The sequence below is a fragment of the Ailuropoda melanoleuca genome, chromosome 2 (assembly GCF_002007445.2).
Source record: "Ailuropoda melanoleuca isolate Jingjing chromosome 2, ASM200744v2, whole genome shotgun sequence".
Taxonomy (NCBI): domain Eukaryota; kingdom Metazoa; phylum Chordata; class Mammalia; order Carnivora; family Ursidae; genus Ailuropoda; species Ailuropoda melanoleuca.
The window spans coordinates 92,056,240-92,084,105 of NC_048219.1; the positions used below are offsets into that span (position 1 = coordinate 92,056,240).

The following is a 27,866-nucleotide window of genomic DNA, read 5'->3' on the forward strand; positions in this document are numbered from 1 at the left end:
ATAATGAGCATATGAATCAACCATACAATTCAAAAGACTACAAAGTTCCTAGATGACTTAGTATAGATGTACACCCACATATATAACTTTGGTCTCTATGATAAATCTGAACGGATTCCACCTAGGAGCCTAACTAGCTCAGGGAGGGTAATTTGGCAACACCTATCAAAATTTTAAATGTACATACCTTTTAATGCAGCCCATCTACACACACACACACACACACACACACACACACAATAGTTGTTCTCAAAAGAGAAGATGAGTGACAAGGGAACAAGAGTGAATGGGTGCAAGTTTCTCTACATTTATACCTCTATACACATTTGAATTTCACACCATCTGCATATCAAACCTTTTTACAGTGACTCCAGTTCAAAGTTTTAAATGTACATTACCCTTTGACAAAACAATTCCAATAACTGGTATTTCTCAAAAAAAAAAATAATAATAAGGTACAAAGATAAACATGTGAGAATATTCTTTACAGCACTATTAATAACAGTGAAATTCTACAAGCAATGTCTAAACATTAAGGGATAAAATAAATGATTGTTCATTCTTAAAAAGAAAAAACTATGCAGCAATCTAAAAGCACTGACAAGGAGTTATATGTTCAGAAACACAAAGCAAAGATACATTCAATTAGAAAGATAAGCTAACAAATACATATGTAAGTATATACTTCTGTACACATGGGGGCACAAAGAGCTTATTTCTCTAAGGATTCTGATGAAGAGAAGAACTCTCATTTTTACTTTAGACACTTTAATATTCTCCCAATTTAGTGTTTTTTAAATATGTATAGGAGCACATATGACTTTTGTCATACTATTTCAAATAAAACTTTCTTTAGCTAAACGAAACCAAACTTCTCACTGGCAATATAAGTAGAAACAGAGGAAAACTAGCATTCAAAGGGAGTGTATTTAAAATGATCATTTTAAACAACAGATATCTGAAAAACAGAGAAACTCTTCAGAATTTTTACACCTAACAGTGTTGAAAAAGAAATGCTTTAAATGGATGCTGGAAAATGAAAATGTTTGAATTATCTTTTATCTTTTCATTAATATCACTTGAACAAGGAAAATAATCATCATTTCTTCTAAACTATTCTTAACTTTGGAAAATAAACCACACTCATTCAAATAAAAATTATATTTTCACATTTATTCCAGTAGCTGCATGAAGAACAAATTCCTTAACAAAACTACCTTATTCATGTGGGAGCATGCAATAGAATTTAGCCAACACTTTTTCTGTTTTTGGGTTTTGTTTCTTGGGGGTTTTTTTTTGGGGGGGTTGCTTTTTTTGTATAAACGCTTTAACAATCAGCCTGATAAGTAGCTTTTAAAAATATTTTTTTTGGTCTTTTCAACAAATGATGCTGGGAAAACTGAATATCCGCATGTAAAAGAATGAAGTGGGACCCTTACATACACCACACACAAAACTTAACTCAAAATAGATCAAAGACATAAATATAAGAGCTACAACTATAAAATTCTTGAAAGAAAACATTGGGGAAAATCTTCATGGCATTGGATTTGACAATGATTTCTCAGATATGACACCAAAATCACAGTCAACAAAAGAAAAAACAGGTAAGTTGGACTTCATCAAAATTGAGAACTTCTGTGCATCAAAGGACACTATCAAAAAAGTGAAAAGAGAACCAACAGAACGGAAGAAAGTATTTGCAAAACATGTCTGATAAGGGACAAATATCCAAAATACAAAAGGAACTCTACACTTCAACAAAAACAAAAAAGAGCCTAATTCAAAAGGGTGTAAAAGACTTGAATAGACATTTCTCCAAAGAAGATAAACAAATGGCCAATTAAACACATGAAAAGATGCTCAGTCTCATTAGTCCTTAAGAAAATGCAAATAAGGGGCGCCTGGGTGGCACAGCGGTTAGGCGTCTGCCTTCGGCTCAGGGCGTGATCCCGGCGTTGTGGGTTCGAGCCCCACGTCAGGCTCCGCTGCTATGAGCCTGCTTCTTCCTCTCCCACCCCCTGCTTGTGTTCCCTCTCTCGCTGGCTGTCTCTATCTCTGTCAAATAAATAAATAAAATCTTTAAAAAAAAAAAAGAAAAAGAAAATGCAAATAAAAAGCAGAATGGACAAAGAAGATGTGGTATATATATACAATGGAATATTACGCAGCCATCAAAAAATGAAATCTTGCCATTTCAATGACGTGGATGGAACTACAGGGTATTATGCCAAGCAAAATAAGTCAATCAGAGAAAGATAATTATCACATGATCTCACTGATATGTGGAATTTAAAAAACATAGGGGAAGAGAGGAAAAAATGACACAAGATGAAACCAGAGAGGGAGACAAACCATAAGAGACTCTTAATCATAGGAAACAAACTGAGGGTTACTGGAGTGGAGGGAGGTGGGGGGAAGGGGTAACTGGGTGACAGACATTTGGGAAGTTATGTGTTGTAACAAATGAGAACTGGGTATTATATAAGACTGATGAATCACAGACCTGTACCCCTGAAATAAGTAATACATTATATGTTAATAAAAAAAAAACACAACGGTATACCACTTCACACCAACTAGAATAGTCATCATCAAAAAAAGAGAAACTAAGCAACTATTAAAGAGGATGTGGAGAGGGGCGCCTGGGTGGCACAGCGGTTAAGCGTCTGCCTTCAGCTCAGGGCGTGATCCCGGCGTTAAGGGATCGGGCCCCACATCAGGCTCCTCTGCTGTGAGCCTGCTTCTTCCTCTCCCACTCCCCCTGCTTGTGTTCCCTCTCTCGCTGGCTGTCTCTATCTCTGTCAAATAAATAAAAAAAAATCTTTAAAAAAAAAAAAAAAAGAAAAAAAAAGAGGATGTGGAGAAATGAGATTTTTGTATATTTGGTGGTAGGAATGTAAAATGGTATGGCTACTTTAAAAAATAATCTGGTAGTTCCTCAAAATGTTAAAAGACAGAATTACCATACAATCCAGCAAATCCACTAGGTATATATCCAAAAATATTGAAAGCAAAGAGTTGAACAGATATTTGTACACCAAAGTTCATAGCAGCAGTATTCACAATAACAAAAAGGTGGAAAAAACCCAAACGTCCAACACATGAATGGATAAATAAAATGTGGTATATGCATATAATTCAACTTTAATAGGAAGGAAATTCTGATACATGCTACAACACATACAAACCTTAAAATAAGCAAGACACAAAAATGACACACTCTATGATGCCACCTAGAATAGGCAAACTCATAACAAAAAAGCAGAAGAGTGGTTACCAGTGGCTGATAAGAGCCAGCAATGAAGTGTTACTGTTTAGCGGGTAAACAGTTGCTGTTTGAGATGATAAAAATGTTCTAGAGGTAGTGGTAAAAGTTGCTCAACTCTGTATATACTTAATGTGTCTATGCAGAATTTAAAATGGTTCAAGTGGTAAAATTTTGTTTTGTATATTTTACTACAATAAAAATACTGTATTTGAGAGTGCCATTCAGCAGAAATAACTGAGTGAAGATCTCTGGAAAGCTTCTCCTCAAAAAAAAAAAAAAAAAAAACCACCAAGGACACTAGGAAAAAATTGTGAAATTTTTTCAAAACTCTGGAAATTAACCAAAGGCTTACAAAATTCCAAATGACTTTTATTCAAAAAAAAAAAAAATTGCTGGATCTTGGTAGGAAAATAATCTTTGTGACACTTTCACTTGCCCTATTACTATCTATCTCTCCCCAGCTACACAGGAGTCTTGAAAACCAACAGCCCTGAAAAAAATGTAGAAACCAGCAGACTAGGAATATTCCCAGGTGCTCTCGCTAGTTGAGCTGAATTAGACCATACTCAGTGCCAACAACTTTTTCCTGGGTATCTTTGTCAAAAAGAATCAGGAGCAACTGTTTAATGTCTGCTGCTCAAAGTAGTGACAACAGTTGGGCTAACATGAAGTGGCAAAAACATAAAAGGAAAAGCTGTGGAATGAGATGTCCATAAGGGGTTTTGAAAAGCTCTCACATATGCCTCGGAACCTCAAAGGCCACATGGACAGTGCCCAGGTTTGGGTGCATGCCCATAAAAAAATCTTAGAAGGTCCTAATGCTCTTGCTGCTGACTAACCTGAAACTCTGTTCAAGCAAGAACAGGAAGCTATGGCAAAGTTGTAAATTGCCAGGTGAGTGTTGAAGGCATGCCCCAACACGTACACAAACACTCTTGGGAAAAAATTGGAGACTTTCTTGGACTTATACATTTAAGAAAATCTGTTTATTCATTAGCTGACCAATAAACTAACAAGCAGAGACTTAAGAGGCCATACGGGACAAAGAATACAGACTTTAAAGAATTAGCATTGAAAGTCACTAAACAAACAAGCACTACAACGATAAACCCTGGTAGGGCTAAGACTCTGATTTCTACAAGTCTCACATTATATTAGCCAAAATGTCCAGTTATCGACAAAAATTTTAAAAACATGCAAAAAAAATTAATGTATGGCTCATACTAAGGAAAAGAACACTTAACACATGTTGTTGTTGTTGTTTTATAATAATTTCTTATTATGTTAGTCACCATACAGTATATCCTTAGTTTTTGATGTGATGTTCCATGATTCACTATTTGCGTATAATACCCAGTGCACCATGCAATACGTGCCCTCCTTAATACCCATCACCGGCCTATCCCAATCTCCCACCCTCCTCCCCTCTGAAGCCCTAAGTTTGTTTCCCAGAGTCCACAGTTTCCCATGGTTCATTCCCCCTTCTGTTTACCACCCTTCATTCTTCCCTTCCTTCTCCTACCGATCTTCCTATTTCTTATGTTCCATAAATGAGTACTGTTTCTAAAATAGCCCAAGCAGTGGACTTACTCCACAAAGACTTTAAATCAGCTCTTTTAAATATACTCAAAAAACAAAAGGAAACCCTGTCTAGCAAACTAAAGGAAACTTTGAGACTTAGGTCTCACCAAATAGACTGTATCAATAAAGAGAAAGAAATTATGGGAAAAAAACAAATAGAAAAAGCAGTTAAAAATACAATAACTGAAATTAAATATTTGCTGAGGACTCAATAGCAGATTTTAGCTATTAGCTAATACTAGCTAGAATTAACTGCTAATTTACTGCTATTAGCAGTAAAACGAAACAAAACAAAATGAAACAAAAAAAAAACCTGTGAATTTAAAGATACATTAACTGAGATTATCCAATCTCAGGAAAAGAAAGAGACTTGTGGGGATACTACAGAGTATCAATATATGCATCTATGCAGGAGAGGAAAGGAAGAGAGAGAGTGTGTAATTAAGAATTTGGCTGGTGCCCTCATTAAGGTAACTTCTTAATCCTGGAGTTTTCTGAGTGATAGGAGAGGCATCTTTGTTATTCATGGGGGGGGGGTCCCCATCTACCAGATCACATGTGATAGTTTATACTAATGAGGTGACTCAAGGTGGGCCTTTAGACAGTTTATGCTAATGAGACAACTCAGAGAAGGCTGCCCACGCCAGAAAGACAACCATGCGGTTAGACGATTGGGGTTTTGAGCAGCAGAGTTATCAGTCTGATCTCTGGAAACAGGAAGAGGGGCTAGAGACTGAATTCAATCATATAGCCAATGATACTATCAATTATGGCTAAATAGGAAGCCCCAGTAAAAATTCTGGACACCAAAACTTGGCTGAGCTTCCTTGGTTGGCAATACCCCACGTGCTACCACACACCAATGAGCAGAAAAGGCATTGTTATCCTTACTTCACAGGGAGAAGATAACAGAATCTTTATGTTTGGAACCTACCTCACCTTTTGGCTGGTTCACATCTGCATTATTTTATTATCATATCACAAATTTTAAGCATAGCACTATCCTGAACTCTGTAAGCTATTCTAGCAATTACCAAAACTGAGGAGGGTATTAAGTGCCCCTCATTTTTAGCCAGTTCATACTAAGTGAGGGTGATCTGGGGACCTCCAAACTTGTGGCTAGTGTCTGAAATGAAGGCAACCTTGTAGGAAATTATGTCCTTAAACTGTCACATTTGGCCTAACTCTGAGTAGTCTGGTGTCATTACAGGCAGAAAGACTATTAGAAAAAATGATTGGAAGGAAAGCTCCTAATTTTGATATTTAAGAAATGTAATGTACTCCATGTAGGAAAATTCATAGTTCCACATCTAGACAAATTAATGAAATGTCCAAAATGAAACACAAATAAAAGACCCTGAAAACAGGAACAAGAAGAGATTCCTAACAGACTGGATCCTCAATAAGATTAACAGCTAGTTTCTCAAGAGAACCTACAAAGATCAAATGGCAATGGAATGGCCTATTAAAAGTGCTAAAAGGAAAAGATCATCAACCAAGAATTCCATATCCAAGCAAACTATCACTTAAAAGTGAAGGGTAAATGAACATGGAACTTTCTCCAGAATAGACCACATACTGCATCACGAATCAGTTCTCAACCAAAAGCTAAGATTATTCCCTGCGTATTCTCGCACCACAATGCACTGAAACTGGAACTCAATCACAAAAAAAAATTTGGAAGAAATTCAAACATTTAGAAGCTAAAGATCACCCTGCTTAAGAATGTTTGGGTAGGGGCGCCTGGGTGGCAGAGCGGTTAGGCGTCTGCCTTCGGCTCAGGGCGTGATCCCGGCGTTATGGGATCGAGCCCCATCGGGCTCCTCCGCAATTGAGCCTGCTTCTTCCTCTCCCACTCCTCCTGCTTGTGTTCCCTCTCTCGCTGGCTGTCTCTATCTCTGTCGAATAAATAAATAAAATCTTTAAAAAANAAAAAAAAAAAAAAAAAGAATGGGTAAACCATGGAATCAAAGAAGTTAAACAATTCAATGGAAACCAATGAGAATGAAAACACATCAGTCCAAAACCCATAGGATACTGTAAAGGTGGTCCTGAGGGGGAAATACACAGCCATCCAAGCCTCACTCAAAAAAAACCAGAAAAATCCCAAATACACAAACTAACTTTACATCTTAAAGAACTAGAGAAAGATCAATAAATAAAGCCTAAGCCAAGCAGAAGAGAAATAATTAAGATTAGAGCAGAGATCAATGAATTAGAAACCAGAAATACAGCAGAGCAGATCAAGGAAACTAGAAGCCGGTTCTTTGAAAAAATTAATAAGATCGATAAACCACTGGCCAGGATTATCCAAGAGAAAAGAGAAAGGACACAAATTAATAAAATTATGAATGAAAGGGGAGAGATCACGACTAACACCAAGGAAAGGGAAACAATTATTAGAAATTATTATCAACAACTATATGCCAACAAATTAAGCAACCTGGAAGAAATGGATGCCTTCCTGGAAACCTGATAAACTACCAAGACTAGAATAGGAAGAAACTGACAATCTGAACAGACCAATAACCAGTAATGAAATTGAAGCAGTGATCAAAAACCTCCCAAAAAACAAGAGTCCAGGGTCTGATGGATTCCCAGGGGAGTCAACCAAACATTCAAAGAAAAAATAATACCTATTCTCCTGAAGCTGTTTCAAAAAATAGAAAGAGAAGGAAAACTTCCAAACTCATTCTATGAGGCCAGCATTACCCTGATCCCAAAACCAGGCAAAGACTCCATCAAAAAGGAGAATTAGAGAGCAATATCCCTAATGAATATGGATGCCAAAATTCTCAACAAGATCCTAGCTAATAGGATCCAATAGTCCATTAAAAGGATTATCCATCACAACAAATTGGGATTTATTCCTGAGATGCAAGGGTGGTTCAACATTCACAAATCAATCAGTGTGATAGAACACATTAATAAGAGAAGAGACAAGAACCATATGATCCTCTCAATTGATGCAGAAAAAGCATTTGACAAAATACAGCATCCTTTCCTGATTAAAACTCTTCAGAGTGTAGAAATAGAGGGTACATTCCTCAATTTCATAAAAACCATCTATGAAAAGCCCACAGTGAATATCATTATGAATGAGGGAAAGCTGAGAGCTTTTCCCTTAAAGTCAGGAACACGACAGGGATGCTATTGTTCAACATAGTGCTTAAAGTCCTAGCCTCAGTAATCAGACAACAAAAAGAAATAAAAGGCATCCAAATTGGCAAAGAAGTCAAACTCTCTCTCTTTGCAGATGAAATGATACTTTATGTAGAAAACCCAAAAGATTCCACCCCCAAATTACTAGAACTCATACAGCAATTCAGTAATGTGGCAGGATACAAAATCAATGCACAGAAACCAGCTGCTTTCCTATACACTAACAATGAGACTGAAAAAAGAGAAATTAGGGAATTGATTCCATTTACAATAGCACCAAAAACCATAAGATATCTTGGAATAAACCGAACCAAAAAGGGAAAGGATCTATACTCTAGAAACTACAGAACACTTTTGAAAGAAATTGAGGAAGACACAAAAAGATGGAAAAACACTCCATGCTCATGTATCGAAAGAATAAACATTGTTAAAATGTCTATGCTGCCCAGAGCGATTTATACTTTAACGCCATTCCGATCAAAATATCAATGGCATTTTTCAAAGTGCTGGAACAAACATTCCTAAAATTTGTATGGAACCAGAAAAGACCCTGAATCGCCAAGGAAATGTTGAAAAAGAAAACCAAAGCTGGGAGCATCACATTACCTGACTTCAACCTATATTACAAAGCAGTGATCACAAAGACAGCAAAGTACTGGCACAAAAACAGACACATACATCAATGAAGCACAATAGGGAGCCCACATATGGACCCTCAACTCTATGGTCAACTAATCTTCAACAAAGCAGGAAAAAACATCCAATGGAAAAAAGACAGTCTCTTCAATAAATGGTGCTGAAAAAACTAGATAGCTATACACAGAAGAATGAAACTCGACCATTCTCTTACACCATACACAAAGATAAACTCTAAATGGATGAAAGACCTAAATTTGAGACAGGAATCCATCAAAATCCTAGAGGAAAACTTCAACGTCAGCCACAGCCATTTCTTTCAAGACACATCTCCAAAGCTAAGGGCAACAAAAGCGAAAATGAACTTGTGGGACTTCATCAAGATAAAGAGCTTCTGCACAGCAAAGGAAACAGTCAACAAAACAAAGAGGCAACTCACAGAATGGGAGAAGATATTTGCAAATGACACTACAGATAAAGGGCTGGTATCCAAGATCTATAAAGAACTTCTGAAACTCAACACCCAAAAAACAAATAATCTGTACTGTATGGTGCCTAACATAATATAATAAAAAAACATTAAAAAAAAAAAACAAATAATCAAGTCAAAAAAATGGGCAGAAGACATGAACAGACAATTCTCCAAAGAAGACATACGAATGGCTAACAGACACATGAAAAAATGCTCAACATCATTAGCCATCAGGGAAATTCAAATCAAAACCACACTGAGATACCACCTTACACCAGTTAGAATGGCAAAAATTGACAAGGCAAAAACAACAAATGTTGGAGAGGATGTGGAGAAAGGGGAACACTCTTACACTGTTGGTGAGCATGCAAGCTGGTACAGACACTTTGGAAAACAGTACGGAGGTTCCTCACAAAGTTAAAAATAGAGCTACCCTATGACCCAGCAAATGCACTACTGGATATTTACCCCAAAGATACAGATGTAGTGAAAAGAATGGGCACATGCACCCAGTGTTCATAGCAGCAATGTTCACAATAGACAAACTGTGGAAGGAGCCGAGATGCCGTTCAACAGATGAATGGATAAAGAAGATGTGATCCATGTATACAACAGAACATTTACTCAGCCATCAGAAAGGATGAATATCCAACATTTGCATCGACATGGATGGAACTGGAAGGGATTATGCTAAGTGAAATAAGTCAAGCAGAGAACGACAATTATCTTATGGTTTCACTCATATATGGAACATAAGGACTAGCATGGAGGACATTAGAAGGAAGGGGAAAATGAAGGGGGGAAATCAGAGGGGGAGACGAACCATGACAGACTATGGACAATAGGAAAAAAACTGAGGGTTTCAGAGGGGAGGGAGGGGATGGGTTAGCCTGGTGACGTACGGTATTAAGAAGGGCACATATTGCATGGAGCACTGGGTGTTATATGCAAACAATGAATCATGGAACACTACATCAAAAACTAATGATGTACTGTACAGTGACTAACATACATAATAAAATAAAAAATTTTTTTAAAAAGACCAATATTTATGTCCCAAATCATACAATATTAAATGTCCAAAATAGGCAAATCCATAGAGAAAGAAAATAAATTTATAGCTGTCAGGGTCTAGGATAGACTCAAATGCAGAGTGAATGCTACAGGGCACTGGATTTTAGGGGTAACGATAATGTTCTGACATTACACAGAGGTTAAACTTGCATAAATCTGTGTATACACTAAATACACTGAATTGTCCACTTTAAAATACTGAGTTTTAGGCATGTGAATTATGTCCCGATAATAACTATTTTTATTTATATATATATAAATTATATAAATATAAAATATAAATATATAATATTTAAGTCTTTCCTAACAAAATTTCCTTACAAGTAGAACAAATGTCTCTTACAAATGTTAAGTTCTTTAGAATTTTTTTTTTTTAAAGATTTTGTTTGACAGAGACAGCCAGTGAGAGAGGAAACACAAGCGGCCGGGGGGGAGGGGGGGGGCAGGTAGAGGAAGAAGCAGGCTCCTGGCAGAGGAGCCTGATGTGAGGCTCGATCCCAGAACGCTGGGATCACGCCCTGAGCCGAAGGCAGACGCTTAACGACTGCGCCACCCAGGCGCCCCAGTTCTTTAGAATTTTTTAAATAAACATTTAACATTTAATCTTGACAACAATAAATTTAGCTATTTCGAATACAATGTACAGAAAGTCTCGTGAATATTTTCATTATAGCATAACTTGCTGGGAATCTACAAACCAATAACAAGTGTATAAAAAACAGTAATACTGAAAGAATATTATTGCTTACTACAGAGTCTATAAAAACTTAAGCAAACCATTCTCTTTCAAAATCACCCTTGAAATACCACTCACCAAGTACACTGCTCTTTGGAAGAAGGTTGTGGTCTCCAGGATTTTATGCATTGTGATGGTTTCCAACTCATCAGGATCTAACTGTTCCTTTTCAAAGGGCATTCCGTTGAACAGAACAACAGGCAGTGGACCAACCCCAGTCTGCTCATAGTAGCCTCTCGCTTCCTGAAACACAAGGGACCACAAACATCTTTTGTCCTTCATGAAACAAATGGAACAAAGCATATTTTTCATACATACATGTGCTAACGAGAAAAGTAAAATCAACAGAAATATGGTCACCAAGAAATAACTAAAGAAATGCCTTTAAAGAAATATCAGAAGAGACACACTTAATATCCTACTGGGTAATATGAAACTAATTACTGAGCTTTTGTAAAACCACAAAACCTTGCAAATTAGTAAGTGATTTGGGGGTGAGGGTAATTTTAAGCTACCCAGGCTACCAAACTTTAATTACATATACTATAGCCAAGACGTATAACAGATCTATCAACAATGATGGAGCTATCCTATCTTTGCTGTCCAATGCAGCAGCCACTAACCACATGTAACTACTGAGCACCTGAAATTAATTAATTTTCATTTTAAAAGCCACATGTGGCTAGAGGCTATCATCATGGGAAGCACAATGACAGACTGCCATAAATTATGAGTGCTCCTGGGCAGATAGCCTGAGATGAAATATTTATACCCCAATCTAAATTTAAAAGGATCCCTATCACTAACATAGAAATTACACTTCTAGAAAACAAAACAAGGCTGGTGGTAAACACTGCTTGAAAATTGCTCCATAATATACTAAGCCCAATCGTTTTCCTTCTCCAAGACAACAGAGGTTCCTTAGCAGGGAAATACCAGGCCAACAAAAAGGTAAATATATCTAAGATGAACATTCTTCTGTGGTAGTCAGTATAGGGGTACTTCCCCCTAGATATCAACCACAAACCCGACTAACTTGTCAAAGTAAAATCTACATTACTACCCAAGATGTAAAAAGGATTCCTTAAAACATTCTTGTAAGACATCTTTTAACTAATACTTTCTGAAAATAGCAGAATTATATATATTTATATATAGATAGAAAAGTACTTCAATTGTATAACTGACAATCGTCAACAGACTAATTAGGTTCTAATCAGATCTAGCCACAACAGTAACTAATGGTATAGACTTACCAGGTGGATGATAATATGGCACAGGCAGAAAGGACTTCTATGTTGATTTCTGCCATTTCTACATATCATAGTTTATACTTTTAAAATTTACACTTCTAAAATTCTTCCCATGTTAATTCTGTTCTTTGATGTCTCAACTATTTCAAAGACATTCATTAAAAACTCAATTTTAACATATTTTGAGTTTTGAAAATTATCCCCCCCTACAAAACAAAACCAAACCCACATTATAACTCTTAGGTGACCGTAAGAAATAACACTGGTTTTCTCTGGAAATGGCAACTAAATGAAAATCACGAGTGGGAGGGAGATGTTTTGACTGTATATATCTTCCTTTCTTACAAACTGTAAATAACTTACCAGACCAAGTAACAGAATGCAGCCTAATTACCAAAAAGCCAAACTTAAAAATTACATGAGAATTTCTATCAATGATAACTAAAACTGTTAACTATAAATAATTTTAAAACCTTCATAATTACAGGCAAGGTCTTATGAATGAGCTACTCACAAATGATAACTGAAAGTAATAAGGACTCAGAGTTAACATGCCAAACGCAAAATGTCTACATGTATAAGTTAGGACTTTTCTTAAATATTATTATCTTAATAGCTTGAAAGATATAAATATACATCTATTAGACTACATTATCTTCAGTTTAAAAATTCTACTTTAATTGTACTGCTCAGTACAAATAATTACAACTTTCTAATATCATACACGGAGGATACCATAGCTTCAGATTTATAATAAAAGGTACAGTTATTTATTTATTTTAAGATTTTTATTTACTTATTTGAGAGAGAGATCGTATGCACAAGCGGGGAGGGGCGGGGGAGAAAGAATCCTAAAGCAGACTCCCCGCCCAGAACAGAGCCCAATGTATGGTTAAATCCCAGGACCCTGAGATCATGACCTGAGCCGAATCAAGTAGGCTGCTTAAACAACTGAGCCACCCAAGGCACCCCAGTACAGATATTTGTAAGTGTAATAACAATTGCTAAATGAACTCATTCCTCCTTAAAAATTTTTCAAAAGAATCTGTTTTCTTTGGGTTTTTTCATGTGGAGGCACAGCTGCTACAGTTTTGAAAATCTTATTAATCATTAGATTCTCAGTACTTCTGGGAATCTCACAACATCCTTGTCATGAAAGTATGTTTACTCAAATAGCTAGGAAATTAAGTGGTATAAGATGATTTGCTTACATAGGAAGGGCCTCTAATCAGTACAGATGAGGAAAAGAGCCAAGACTGGGAAACTACTGAGGAGCTAGGTCTGTGACGCATTTATTTGATTCATCAGTAAAATCAAGATTTCAACAAACGTAAAAATATCCTTTTTCTCAATGTGTCCAATATTTCTCTAGAAAATATTTTGATATAGCAATCATCCACAATGAAAAGGCAATATGTACTCTTTCTTCAGTAGAATGAGAGAAAATCAAAGTGAAACGTTTTCCAGGTGAGGAGATGAGTGAAACAGATAAAGGGGATCAAGAGTACACTTATCTTGACAAGCACTGAGTAGTGTATGGAATTGGTGGATCATTATATTATACATCTGAAACTAATATAATACTGTATGTTAATTATACTTGAAAATTTTTAAACAATGTAAGATCTAATGTTAAAATGGTAAAGAGCAAGCAAGCAAGCACACTGGGGGAAAATCAGGCACTTCTCCCTTCCAAGGGAAAAAAAATAAAATTAAAAATTAAAAAATAAAGTTAAACATTTTCCAAATGTAAGGTATGAGAAAACCTCATGAATTCCCTCAATTCTTTGGTATTCCCAAAGTGGCCCGTCTTTCCTTTTATTGCACCTATTCTTTTTCTACAGAGTTATTACTCTTGTTGTTTGTGTCTATCTAGAAAATCGCTGGACACCATATCAGTTTTATTTTATTTTAAAAAACACATAAGGCAAGTGAGTGAACAGAAGGATACAATACGATATGGAACTATGTTCAACTTACCCTAAATAGACCTCATGACCAGTTGTAACACTAAACCTGACTTAATACACTTTAAAACAAAGGGACTTAACACTAAAGCAGGAGTGACATCAGTATTGTGGCTGAAGAGAACATACGTCATTGGTGCTTCCCAATCCCGAACAATAATTTGGCATCTATCCATAGACAAAACTGCCTTTGTGGAAGGTTTAGGATCCAGCACCATATGCCAAGGAACCCAGAAGAAGGTTCACCTACCCATGCATCATGTAAAAAGCATACAGATTTCAACCCTGTCTGTGGACCCTGCATTGATAATAGAAATATTATCTAGATGATTTACAAATCAACTGGCTCTACAGCCTGAGAACCCTTAGGAAAAACTGTCTTAAGCAATCACCTTTAGATGAGAGAGCCTTTGTGTAAGTCCAGGTTTCCAGCAGAGAAGTTGCAATATACCACTGGAGCAAAAAAATATGAGACTGGATGCATTGGAGAAGATAAGAAGAACAGTCTGACTTCACTTCCATCAGCTCTCCCCCAAAGCAGCACAGCTTAGGACCAAGAGATCTGGGCCCATGATTTCTCCTGCAGGGGAGACCTGACAGCAAGTGAGCCGGTGAGCAAGCATTCAACTTCCCCCACTATAAGGAATACTGCCAAAGAGGCTCATTTCTCTCTTATCCCATCTAGAGTACCAAATTGTGAACTGTGTGACTGGGGGTAGAAAGAGGCTAAAGAGGGCAGCAGATGGTACTCAGAAAGCACTTAAAGGGGATGGATCCTACTTATTGCATCATGGACTCCATCAAGAAGCGCACCCATGAGCCACTGGGGACACTTCATCCACAGATCCCACTAAATGGCTCATGGACACACCCACCTACACTCATCCTCACCCTGTGGCCAGCTCCCTCCCCGTGTATGCTCCTGACAGTGGTGGCAAGAGTGAGCTTTCCCAGCTGGCTTGTGAACTAGCACAGAAAGCCAGCCCAAACATGTGAGTCAGAGAGACAAAATACTGGAGCATTAAGGCCACCTTGGGGAAAACAAAAAGAACGGCAGCCAGCACCCAGCCTTGGGCACTGTAGAATCGAAAAGTTAGGCATGCTTAAGAATTCTGTACACAAGTATGGAGCATATGTATCCACAGATGGCCTGAGAAAGCCTCAGAATTCCTAGCAGGTCTGAGAAAAGGTACTTCTCTCCTAAAGGCAGTTAGTAAAGACTGTGGGAGGTGACTGCTACCTCAAATGCAAAAAAGCAACACAAAACTGCAAGGAACACCAAGAAAGCATGATAGCACCAAAGGATCACAATAATCTTTCAGTAACCAATTCCAAAGAAATGGATATCTGTAAATTACCCAAAGAAGAATTCAAAAGCTGTTTAAAGGGAAACTCAATTACAAGAAAACATAGAAAAATAATTGAACAAAATTCAAAAAAAAAACCCACAAATGAAATTTCACTTTTAATAAGAGAGACAGAAATCATAAAAAAGAACCAAACAGATATTCTGAAGCCAAAGAATACAATAAATGAAAAGAAAAATGAAATAGCATTAATTATCAGAATGAATTAAGCAGAAAAAAGAATCTGTGAGTCAGAAGACAGGAACTTTGAAATTATCCAGAGGAGAACAAAAACAAAAAGAATTAAAGAAATATTATCTAGATGATTTACAAATTACTAGAGCTCCAGAAGGAGACAAGAGGATAGAGAAGGGATCAAAAATTTATTTAAAGAAATAATGGCTGAGAAGTCCCCAAATCTGGGGAGAGATTTGATACTGAAGTTCACGAAGCTTACAGGTTACCAAACAAAATCAACTTAAAGAGATCCTCTGCAAGACACGTTATAATAAAACTGTCAAAAATAAAAGACAAAGAGAAAGTCTTAAAAGCAGCAACAGAAAACACGCTTGTAATAACTCTCAAGGGAGAAACAGACAACACCACAATATGAGTAGAGGAATTCAAAACCTCACTGTCAACAACGGATAATCCAAACAGAAATTAGTAAGGAAACACTGGAATTTAATTATACTTTAAACCAAATGGATCTAAAAGACATACATAGAATATTCCATCCAACGGCAGCAGAATACATGGCTTCTTAAGCACATATGAAATATTCTAGAAATCAGTAACATGAGGAAAGCTGGAAAATTTGCAAATATGTAGAAATTAAACAACAAACTCCTTAATCAGTGAGTCAAAGAATAAATCAAAAGTGAAATAAAGAAACATCTTAAAAAACAAAAATGGAAACATACTGCACCAAAACTTACAGGATGCAGCAAAAATAGTTCTGATAAGGAATTTTATAGTGATAAATACTGACATTAAGAAAAAAGAAAGATCTCAAATAAGAAGCCTAACTTTACACCACCAGGCACTAGGGGAAAAAAGAACTAAACCCAAATTTAGCTGAAGGAAAAAAACAAAGATCAGAGATGAGAAAAACAAATAGAAAAGTTCAATGAAACTTAGCTGTTTTTTCAAAAGATAAACAAAATCGGCAAAAAGCCTTTTCTAGACAAATAAAGAGAAAAAAATTAGATAAATAAAATCAGAACTGACACCACATTTCTGTGGTGCAAAGCATCATGAGACTTCTATGAACAATTTATGGAGAGAAATCGATACACTTCTAGAAGCATACAACCTACCAAGACTGAACCATGAAGAAACATGTCCTTCACTTAAAAGTAAAAAAAGGTTTGTAAATACATTTTTATTGTTTTAAATTAAAATTTCTCAGAAATGTTTTTAGATTCCTTGCTTAAACATTTATTTTCAATAAACTGACTACCTTGCTCCTGCCTGTAACAGTATTACTGTATTTAATGTCTCACAAAAAATAGTATTATCTTTAAATAAAAATTTTAAATATTTCCCTATAAACTTATTATCAAACTTTGCCATTCTGTTTACTACATGTCTTAATATATTTTTATCTTTAGCCGAAACAACATCAATATAAGTCATATCCTGGCAAGGATACATCATACACTTCTAATAGCTTTTATGTGGAACATACATCACACAAGTACTAGCACTGCACTGTGTAAAAGAAATCTGTTTTTCAATTTAATAGTTAATATGCCAGCTAAAAATCAATGATTGAAATATAAGCTGAAATTTAAATTGAAATATAATGCACTGAAATATAACTGAAATTGAAATATAAATATAAAAATGAAATATATTGAAATTGAAATATAAATTGCATTCACAAACACAGAAAACTAACCTGGTTTTTAAACTGTTAAATGCTAAGTACCTAAATACTTTAAGCACTACTACCTTTATTAACAACAACTCCCCATAAAAGGAAGGTAAGGAAAGCAAGCGTTGCAGTCCAATGATAAGTGCCAAGAATTTCTTACCTTCCGATTCCGATCATAAGCAGAGTCAATCCCCAAAATGCTATTCACTTCAACATATGGATACTTCTTCTCTAGGACACTGACCACATGTTCAACTTTTACTTTTTCTCCAGTCCTTACTTTGTTATATATCTGAAGAAAAGAAAAATGAGGCAACCAAACACACTTTTAAATTCAAATTTCAGAATGTTTATTACAAAAGATTTCTTTTGTAGAGGGAAAACACGGCTATTTTTCTTGAAAGGTAAAATGGAACATGTTAGCAATTCTCCATTTTTCATATACTTCCTTATTATATTAGAAACTACATATTCTTAAAATGACCCAATCAGTTCATACTCACATTAAGTCCCAAATGCAAAAATGTGTTAATTTTTTTAAAATGTGAATATCTTTACATAATCCTTAAAATAAGAACTCATGGCCAGGATGCTTAGAGGGGCGAAAGTTATAAAATAGGTATGGCAAAATCCTTGGTTTTAAAAAGCAGATATAAAACAAATAACACAACTGTGTCTGTATACAGTTAAACACCTAGAAGGACATAAGACAACCTTCTAAGAGTGGTTGCCTTTAAGGAGCAGGATTAGGAAATGGAAAGACAGAGAAATTTTAAATTGATACACTTTAATATTATTTTTTAAAAATTTTTACAATGAACATACAATGTTTTTGCTGTTGCAAATAAAAATTTGAAAAAATGAAAACTCATATACATATACACCGTCATATATACAGCTGTGGGGGTGGGGGAACAACTTTAAAAAGCAGACATTAAAACATATCCTCAACAACTTCTTCTGAACTTATTTCTGCCTCTATGGCCCTATTGCTAACCACCCTTCACCATCTCTCTCACAGAGATCCCAGCAACAGCTCACTAACCACTATCCCTGCCACTGTCTTTACCCTCCATCAGATCCATCTCCATACATGCATCAGAATGATGTTTTTAACTGGAGTTTAACCTCTGCAAACTGGACACTCATCGCATGGCCTGACAGCCTCGATGACTAGGTTCCCCTCTCAGCTCTGCTCGCGCCATACAGACAAAGGAATCACTACCTCCGATTTGCAGCCATTGTTCAACTGACTCCTGTTTTTCCTCCTACACTCAGCTGGGACAACTTCCTACTCCACAACAATGCCATCCCTACAGGAGTGAGGTCCTAGTGCTGCCAGAGTTGGCTGTGCTTCCCACATTGCATTAACCATCTGCATGGACATGTCCCCCACTAGACTGTAAGGTCTTTGAGGACAGGGGTGAAGTCTTATTCTTCTTTGTATCCCTTGCAGCTAGTACCAGGCCTGGCAAATGGTAAGTCTTTAATAGATGTTAGCCAAATAAATAAATGAACATTTTAACTAATAAAAAATGCCCCAGACTGAATCTCTAAACAATAAACATAACAAACATAATAAGCAGCAGGCTGACATGTTTACAGGTTAAAAAATAAGTGGTAAAAATCAACTGCTTCAAAGATAGTTTTTAATAATTACCACTAATCTGTAAGCAAAAGAACTGTTACTTATAAATTTTTTATATTCAAAAATAGAAAAAAAGAAAATAAAAGAGTTTCTTGTTTGAACTTGAGAAAGTATCTGCAGTATATATAAAACTCAGGGCATTTCAGTTCCCAAGGTAAAAAATATGGAGAAAACAGACAACAAGAATTTATGACTTGATATTAATTAAATGAAAATACCATAAAGACCTTAAAAAGAAAAAAAGCAAACTTTTTTTAAACAAGCAGAGAACATCACATTTACCAAAAAAGAAAAAAGAAAAAATTAATTAGTGATTTCAAGTCACCAAAAGGCAGAAGACTAAGGTACATTAGTAGAGGTCCTAAGAAATCTTATCTTAGCTGAAATCACAGCAATCTATTATTAACATCAGTGAACCAGTAAAAGCAATGCTTAAATATAAAACACAAAGGTTCAGAGAATAATAATTTACAGAAATATAAAATTCTCTTAACTTATACTGTTTTTTAGAGTACATTACATTAAGAAAATTATTCGCCATTTTGATTGAAAACATACATGTATCAGAGTTTGGAAGGCATGATAATCATCCACTTCTTGGGCAACATAATTATACGCTCTCAGAATAGCCACTCCAGCATCTTGCATCCCATCAACATCTTCAGAGTCATTAACCACAAAGATTAAACCAATTCTGGGGGAGAGGGGGAAGGGCAAAAAGAAGAAAAAGAAATTATCTCAAAAATGAATCATCGAACTTTACATCAAAAACCAGGGATGTACTGTATGGTGACTAACATAATATAATAAAAAAATATTATTATTAAAAAAATGCAACTGGTTAAAAAGAATGGCATCCTTGTATCCCACTCACATACTGTAACTTCCTCTACTGAAAACTTCCGCTCCTGAAAAGCACAGTTCACATCCTACTCTAATACAGCTGGCAAAGGCATTCATCACTTACAGAATAGAAAAGCAGGTTCCCAAAGATGGCTTAACTTTTCAACTGTTAAAGCACATTGTTTCCACATGGTGAAAGGCCTTTACTGACATGAAGGGTTCGCTATAGTTTTAGATGGAGATTTTGTTGTTTTTAAGCAAAAATTAGGGGAAGTGAACATTTTCAGAATGTGAAAACATACAAAAAGGGGGGTGGATTTTGAGATTAACATAGGCAAGATGAAAATCGCAGGTAAATGGAAAACATAAAAATGTTCACTGTTATCTGTTAGCAAAAAGCTACAACCAAGGTTAACGTTTATCACATTTTAAAATTTAAATTAATTTAAAAGAGTGAATCACAAAAAGATACCATTACACATCTACAAACTGGGAAAAAAAAAAAAAAAACTCGCACTGGCCAATACAGAAGTCACTCGCCCACATATTGGAGTAAAACCAATTCAACTGAGAATGGACAGTCTTTTTAACAAATGGTGATGGTACAGAATATCCACAACGCAAAAAAAAAAAAAAAATCTAGGCAGAAGCCTTATACCACTCACAAAAAATTAACTCAAAATGGATCATAAACATGAATGTAAAACACCGAACTATAAAATTCCTAGAAAACAACACGGAAAATTTAGGTCATCTTGGGTTGGACAATGACTTACTAGATCTAACAAGCAAAAACATGATCAATGACCAAAAAAAAAAGGATCCGCTAAACTTCATTGACTTCTGCTCTGTGAAAGATACCATTAAGAGAAGGAAAACAAGCCACAGACTGGCAGAAACCCTGTAAGAAACTGAGAAACATGTATCTGATAAAGGACAGATATCCAAAATATACGAAGAACTCTTAAAACTCAACAACAACAAAAAGTTTAAAATAGACAAAAGATCTGAATTGGTATCTCAGCAACCAAGGCACACAGTTGGCAAATAAGCAAAAAAAAAAAAAAAAAAAGCTCAACATCATGTAATTAGGGAATTTCAAAGTAAAACCACAATGGGATCCCACTGCGCAACAATCAGAATGGAAAAAATCCAAAACATTGACAACACCAAATTCTGGAGAGAATGTGGAGCAACAGGAACTCTTATTCATTGCTGGTAAGAACGCAAAATAGTAGAACCACTTCGGAGACAGTGTGGCAATTTCTAATAAAACAAAACACTTTTCACCATAAGATAAAGCAATTGTGTCCCTTGGTATATACCCAAATAAGCTAAAAACTTATGTCCATACAAAAATTTACACACAGATGTTTACAGCAAATTTATTTATAATTGCCCAAACTTGGAAGCAACCAAGATGTTTACCAATAGGTGACTGGATTAAAAAAAAAAAAAAAAAAAAAAACCCCACTAGAGTACATCTATATAACGGAATATTATTTGGTAATAAAATGAAATGGTCTACCAAGCCATAAAAAGACATGAACAAACCTTAAAAGCATACTGCTAAATGGAAAAAAAAAAAAAAAAAAGCCCATCTAATAAAGATATATATATATATATCACAAGTCTGGTAAGGGCAAAACAATGGAGACAATAAAGAGACCAGTGGTTGCCAGCAGTTGAGAGGGAAGGACAAACAGGTGGGGCACGGAGGATTCTGTAGGATTGTGTGATGGTGGAAACATGTCATTATACATTTGTCAAAACCCAAAGACTATACAATGCAAACAATGAACCATAATATAAACCATGAACTTTAGTTAATAATAATGTATCAATATGGGCTAATTAACAATGCTCTAAAAGATACAAAGTCTATTAATTAAAAAAAGAAAAAGGCAAAGCCTAAAAATAGAAGAAGAAAATACAAGAAGATACATATCAAACATCATGCTCTCCTGAGGTATGTGGAGAGTGTGTATATATGTAGATGGTGGTGGCAAGAGGGTTTGTTTATAGATTAAAATTGTGTTTGTTTTTTAAAATCCCACTGATAACAGATATCATATGAGTGGGTTCCAGGCAGAAATGACCTAAATGTTATCCTTATGAAAACAAAAATAAGAGCTAAATATCTTCTCACAAAGGAATTCCCTTTTCCACATTTCCAATTTTTAGAAGGGGCATCAGAGTTTTTCTGTTAGCTAGGGTTCTTCAGACTTCTACAGGCAGACTCCCTGTGGTACTAGGGAGTCTCCCAGATTTGTCACCTCCTCTCCTCAGCCCCTGTCAAGACCCTAGTGTAACACAGCAAGGGAAACAACAGCCAGTCTGCCTTGGGTCTCTACACCAACTACGTATGCCAACACATCTCTCTACTGCCTATGAGTTACGTGTCTTCTCACCTACCCTCACAATGTGAAAACCACATTCCCTCTCCTTGTCCCTCAATGCAATTCAATAAATACCTACTTAGTGCCCATCGTGTACCATGGGCCAACAACTTCAGTGTTCTTTTATGTCCCTTTTAATCAAAATATAGCTCTGGCTGCAATCCAGTAGTTTAGTCCTCCATAAAGCAGGGGGGATTCATATTTTACATGAAAAAAATCACTAAAAATCTCTGCTCTTCCATCAACAAAAACCCTCTATTTTCTTCAAAGTTTAACTACTATCCAAGTGTCCTGTGAAACCCCTGTCCCTCCCAAGTATCTTAGTTCATAATCTTTTGCTTCCCTGAAATTCTAAAGCACTATGACTAGGACATAACCTAGCATCTGATCAAAAATTTTCTTAAAGTGTCTGAAAGTATGCACAGTCTTTTTCCAAGAAGGTAGGAATACAGTTTAGATACTATCCACAGCATTTAGCTCAGTGCTGGGTACGGAACACACAATATTTGTTAGCTAGACTTCTCTAAGAATTCAAATTTTGGTCGACATTATTCAGAATATAAGTGAAAATGGACACCTGGGTGGCTCAGTCGGTTAAGTGTCACCTTTGGCTCAGGTCATGATCCCACGGTCCTGGGACCGAGCCCCGCATCGGGCTCCCTGCTCAGCGGGAAGCCTGCTTCTCCCTCTCCCCCTGCTTGTGTTCCCCTTCTCACTGTGTGTCTCTCTCTCTCTGTCAAATAAATAACTAAAATCTTAAAAAAAAAAAAAAAAAAAAGCTGCATGTACACTTAGTTCTTGGCAGTCTAAAAAAGTTGTTGGCAAAGCTCTTTATCTCCACTGAAAAGGGAAATAGGCTTTGTGATGCGGACACTTACCTAGGAGAATTCCCTTTCACTAGGAAACAAGCTGAGACCACAAACTATTTTTACATGGGCTATTTATTAATAATTCAATGGCAGTAAGCTTTTATTCATTGAGAATCAAATTTTCTACCCCAAAAGATACTGCTTCATACTTAAATAAAAGATACAACTGCCATTAATGATCCAACTATTAATTATCCAGTAGCACCAGACTTACATTTAAGAATGACAAAACCTCAGCTAATTAGACATACATCATTCAATCAATACCAGTGTTACCTTAGTGGTATATGATTACTGAGGAACATCTCAGCTGTGTTAAGCAACTCTACTGTGGTCTCATGAGCAGGATCAATTATGAAAACCTGTAAAGGGGAAGGGGGAAGGGAACACACAAAATGAAATTTATTCAAATGTCACAGGGCCAATAATAATGCTGTTACTCTCTACACTTGAAAGTAATCTTTTCCCAGCGACCCTTGAACCACATGAAAGAGGAGTAACACAAACAGCAGTTTCCCTCCCTAATGTTCAAAAGAATGCAGTACTGAAATGTGAAGTGATTTCCTCATGATGTTCTGCGAATAACATGGGAATTGTGTTCCAGATTACTAACACCTATAGTTTTACTACACCTAAAAAAAAAACCCATTTTATTAATTCTCCTACCTTAGAAAATGGAGATTATCTTTTTTGTGTATTCATTTCTAAGCATCTCTGAATTAAGAATTCATTTAGAACTCAATTTTTAGATCACAATAATAGCTCTCATGTATTAAGGTCTCATGATATGTTTTAAATACGTATATAATCCCATTTAATAAGGTTCAGATATATAGTAAGAAAAAGAGAATGAAATTTTGACTGGGAAGGAAAAAAAGTGGTTTCAAGAGTAAGACAAGTACAGAGAACAGTCTCCCTTGCAAGTTCTGGGGAAGGAGACCTGCCCCCAATCTCTTTAAGAGCAAATGTTGGAAAAGGAAGAAATGAGAGGGAAAAAGAGACCCAACTAAGGAACCTCCTCCTCTCTCTCTCTAAAGCAGTGAAATAAGGAATTAACAAGTAGGAGCTCACAGAAAGATTTATTTAAATTTTAGAGATTAAGATATTAAAGGAAAAGAGTAGCACCATATTCATCTTCTAAGTAAAACTATCTTAAAACTAAAATAAGGGGCGCCTGCACTGCACAGTCGGTTAAAGGTCTGACTTCTTGGTTTCGGCTCAAGTTGTGATCTCAGAGTCATGACATCAAGCCCCACATCAGGCTCCATGCTCAGTGCAGAGTCTGCTTAAGATTCTCTCTCCCTCCTTCTCCCTCTACTCCTCCCCCGCCAACTCTTGCTTGCAAGCTCTCTCGCTCACTCTCTTTCTAAAATAAATAAATAGGGGCGCCTGGGTGGCACAGCGGTTGGGCGTCTGCCTTCGGCTCAGGGCGTGATCCCGGCGTTGTGGGATCGAGCCCCACATCAGGCTCCTCTGCTATGAGCCTGCTTCTTCCTCTCCCACTCTCCCTGCTTGTGTTCCCTCTCTTGCTGGCTGTCTCTATCTCTGTCAAATAAATAAATAAATAAAATCTTTAAAAAAATAAATTAATTAAATTAAATTAAATAAATAAATAAATCTTAAAAAACTAAAACAACATGGCCTAAACTTTCAGGTTAAGGATGAGGAACATTTTTTTATAAGCTGATGGCAGCAGTATTGCCACTGTGACATCTCACAGCCTCACACATGATCAATACATTTAAAAACCCTTCAGTTTGAATATGGAGGTAGAAAAAGAACATATTTAGTGGTCATAGTGGTGGGAGAAGCAATTAGTACAGGAGAGAAATGAACGTTATAAATATGGCTGCAAGGTAAGGGAGAGGACAAGGGAGAAACAGCTCATCACCAGACAGTAAGTAGTTTTACTCACCATGTTATGCAAATTTTTCCTGATCTGCCGGATAACACCAGGAAAGGTGGGTCGAAGCAACTCTTGCAGACTAGAAGGCCATGAATTATATCTGCTGTCAACCTCCAAATTGTTGATCCACTAGGAAAAAAATAGCACAACATGGTGCATATACTTGAGTCACTATTAGTGAAATCACCAGAAATAACAGTAAGACTTGAAATGATTTTAAGAAGAATCACATGGGAAAAAAACATTTTCAAAAATACAAAGATATAGCAGAAAAAAGAATGACTAAAACACAAGCCACAGAAGATATTTGCAACCTACAAAACCAATAAAGGCTAGTATCAAAACTATGTACAGAAATCTAACACATCAATAAAAAATGGTCCGCAACATATAAGAAATGAAAATAAGCCACAGATATGAAGAAATTTACAGAGGAAATTAAACAAGGTAATTAACACAAGGAAAGATGCAAATCTTCACTAAATTAGAAACTAAAACCACAGCGAAATTTCACACTCGTTAAATTGAAAAAATTTTAATGTTTGTCAATATCCAAGAATAGGCAAGGGAAGAGAGCGATTGGAACTCTCACCCAATGCTGGTGCCTCAAACAGTCACTTTAGAGAAGTACTCTAGTTCTAGGTGTCCATCCTAAATAAATTCTCACATATATGCACAGAGAGAGAGGTACAAAAGTACTGCTTGTGACAGCAAAAAACTGGATATAACTTAATTCTATAAAGGGAACAGTGAGTAAACAGTATGTAACATTTCTACAAAAAGGACAAGGTGGGAAAGTATGTGAACATTACCTTGTTTGTGTAAACAGTATTTCTGAAAGGATACACAAGTAATTGATAATGCCTGTTACTTCTAGGTAGAAAAACTGGACAGCCAGGTGATGAGGTATGGGTATGATGACATACCCTTCTGTATGTCCTGACTTTTAAACTGTGACTATACAAAAGATCTTTTTTTTTAATAAGCAAAATATAAAACATGATAGGATAAAATAGATCTATATGGGTCAAACTATGTGAGTCCTGACAAAATTGCTGAGTAACAAGGAAAATGATGAAGGGACACTGCTATGGCATTTTTCAAATTTTCAAAACATACAATAGGAAATAAAGTAATAAAGTAAGGGACAGGAGGAATGCACACCTACTTATAAAGAACAATCAGCTGCAGGGAGGAAAGGGGTGGAAGTAAAAGAGGATTTGGACAGAAACATTGTTTTCTTCCAAGAAAATAAGATCTGACACAAAATGATTAAATGTTAACACGTACTAAGTATGGTGATGGGCTATACTGTTATTAATTATATTAATCTCTTTACTCTTTGTAATTAAAAATGTTTTTAACAAGAAAACAAATAATGTAACAATATTCATCAAAATAAAAACATTACCTAGGGAGAACTCAAGTAATGATCATCTACATTCGACATAATTTTCTTTTGAAAAAAATTCCCCACAATAAATGCAGTACAGAAACCAAGAAAAAAGGACAGGAGGGTCAAGGGTGTGCCAGGCACACCTGTAACAACATTCTTCCTTTGACCACACAAGGAGACAGAGGCTCAGAGACATCAATACAGCAGACATTAATCTATATAAATTCTTCACATACAAAATAATCAAAGTTCTTTTAAAGAAGGATATTGGCCAAAAAAAAAAAAAAAATCACACAGAACTTGTATGCAACTGAGAAAATACAAACTTAGCATTCTTTTTCCCAAGAGATGCTCAGCCGAATCCTAGGGGGATACAAAACTGGAAAAATCACTGTCTTAATCACATTAAACATAATAATTCAACTTTTTGGAGGATTTAAGGGACTACTTTATTATATATACAGAGTCCCAAATAAGCAGTTGTTGTAAATCACTGTATGATGCCAATATAAGAGATGGCAGAAGTAACCTACCTCTCACAAAACACAAATGAGAAAACCATAATAAAATGCCTGGCCAGAATGCCCCCAGGACACTCCAGAATACCTACTGAAATAGCAGGACTCCGGATGTCTACAGCATAGTCGGCCTCAGAGGGCTGGATGTTCAGTTTCAAAACATTATGCAGAGAAAGGCCTTCTATTCCCAATCTGTGCAGACCCTCCATTACCCGAGCTTCATTCCTCAAAACATCAAACAGACTGGGGGGGGGGGGAGGGATTTNGGAAGGTATTTAGTAGAAAAAGTTTAAAAAAACCAACCAACCCTCACCATGAAAAAATTTATCAGTTCAAACTCAATGCCCTGTTCAAACTAGCCAAGAAATCAAAAAAGGGAGCTCTTCCCCTTGCTTCATCTTGTCAAAATATACAGAACAAAGTAGGTAGGACTTGCTTCTTATTTATACTTACCAATGTATCTATCAGGTATAAAATTACCTCTAAATATAAACACACAATTTGAGGATGAAATAATCCTCACCTGAATTTTACCCTACATGTTAAAAAAAAAAAAAAAAACACACGATGGTAACTTCTCTGTATTATTTCTACATAAATCTACAATTATCTCATAATTAAAAATTTATTTTAAAAAATAGCTACATTATATAGATTTAACATAGGTTACAACATCAGTGTGATGTTGCTAGGGAACAACATCACACTGATGTTGTTAGGGAAGGTAGAAAAGATGGGAAGGAAGAAGAAATAAAAAGCCAGGATGAAGACGTCACTTTTCTTAGTTCTTTTATTTTGTCTATCACTTAAAACTGTTTAAATAAGCCAAGTACTCAATCTGTAAACTCTGAAAAATTAAAGAGATAGGTGTATATTTTTTACTTTAAAAAAAAATACAAATCTGGGCAAT

At 36.0% G+C, this 27,866-nt stretch overlaps 1 protein-coding gene across 1 annotated transcript in view; it reads right to left on the bottom strand.

Moving 5' to 3' along the window:
• UGGT1 (UDP-glucose glycoprotein glucosyltransferase 1) overlaps nt 1-27,866 on the bottom strand; it is a 126,076-nt gene that overhangs the window by 49,700 nt on the left and 48,510 nt on the right. The window contains exons 11-16 of the mRNA XM_034641928.1: nt 27,049-27,199; nt 25,052-25,171; nt 23,413-23,498; nt 19,584-19,719; nt 17,538-17,669; nt 11,011-11,175 (exon numbers count right to left, since the gene is read on the bottom strand). Of these exons, the coding sequence (XP_034497819.1) occupies nt 11,011-11,175; nt 17,538-17,669; nt 19,584-19,719; nt 23,413-23,498; nt 25,052-25,171; nt 27,049-27,199 (790 nt within the window). The remainder of the gene's footprint in view (nt 1-11,010; nt 11,176-17,537; nt 17,670-19,583; nt 19,720-23,412; nt 23,499-25,051; nt 25,172-27,048; nt 27,200-27,866) is intronic.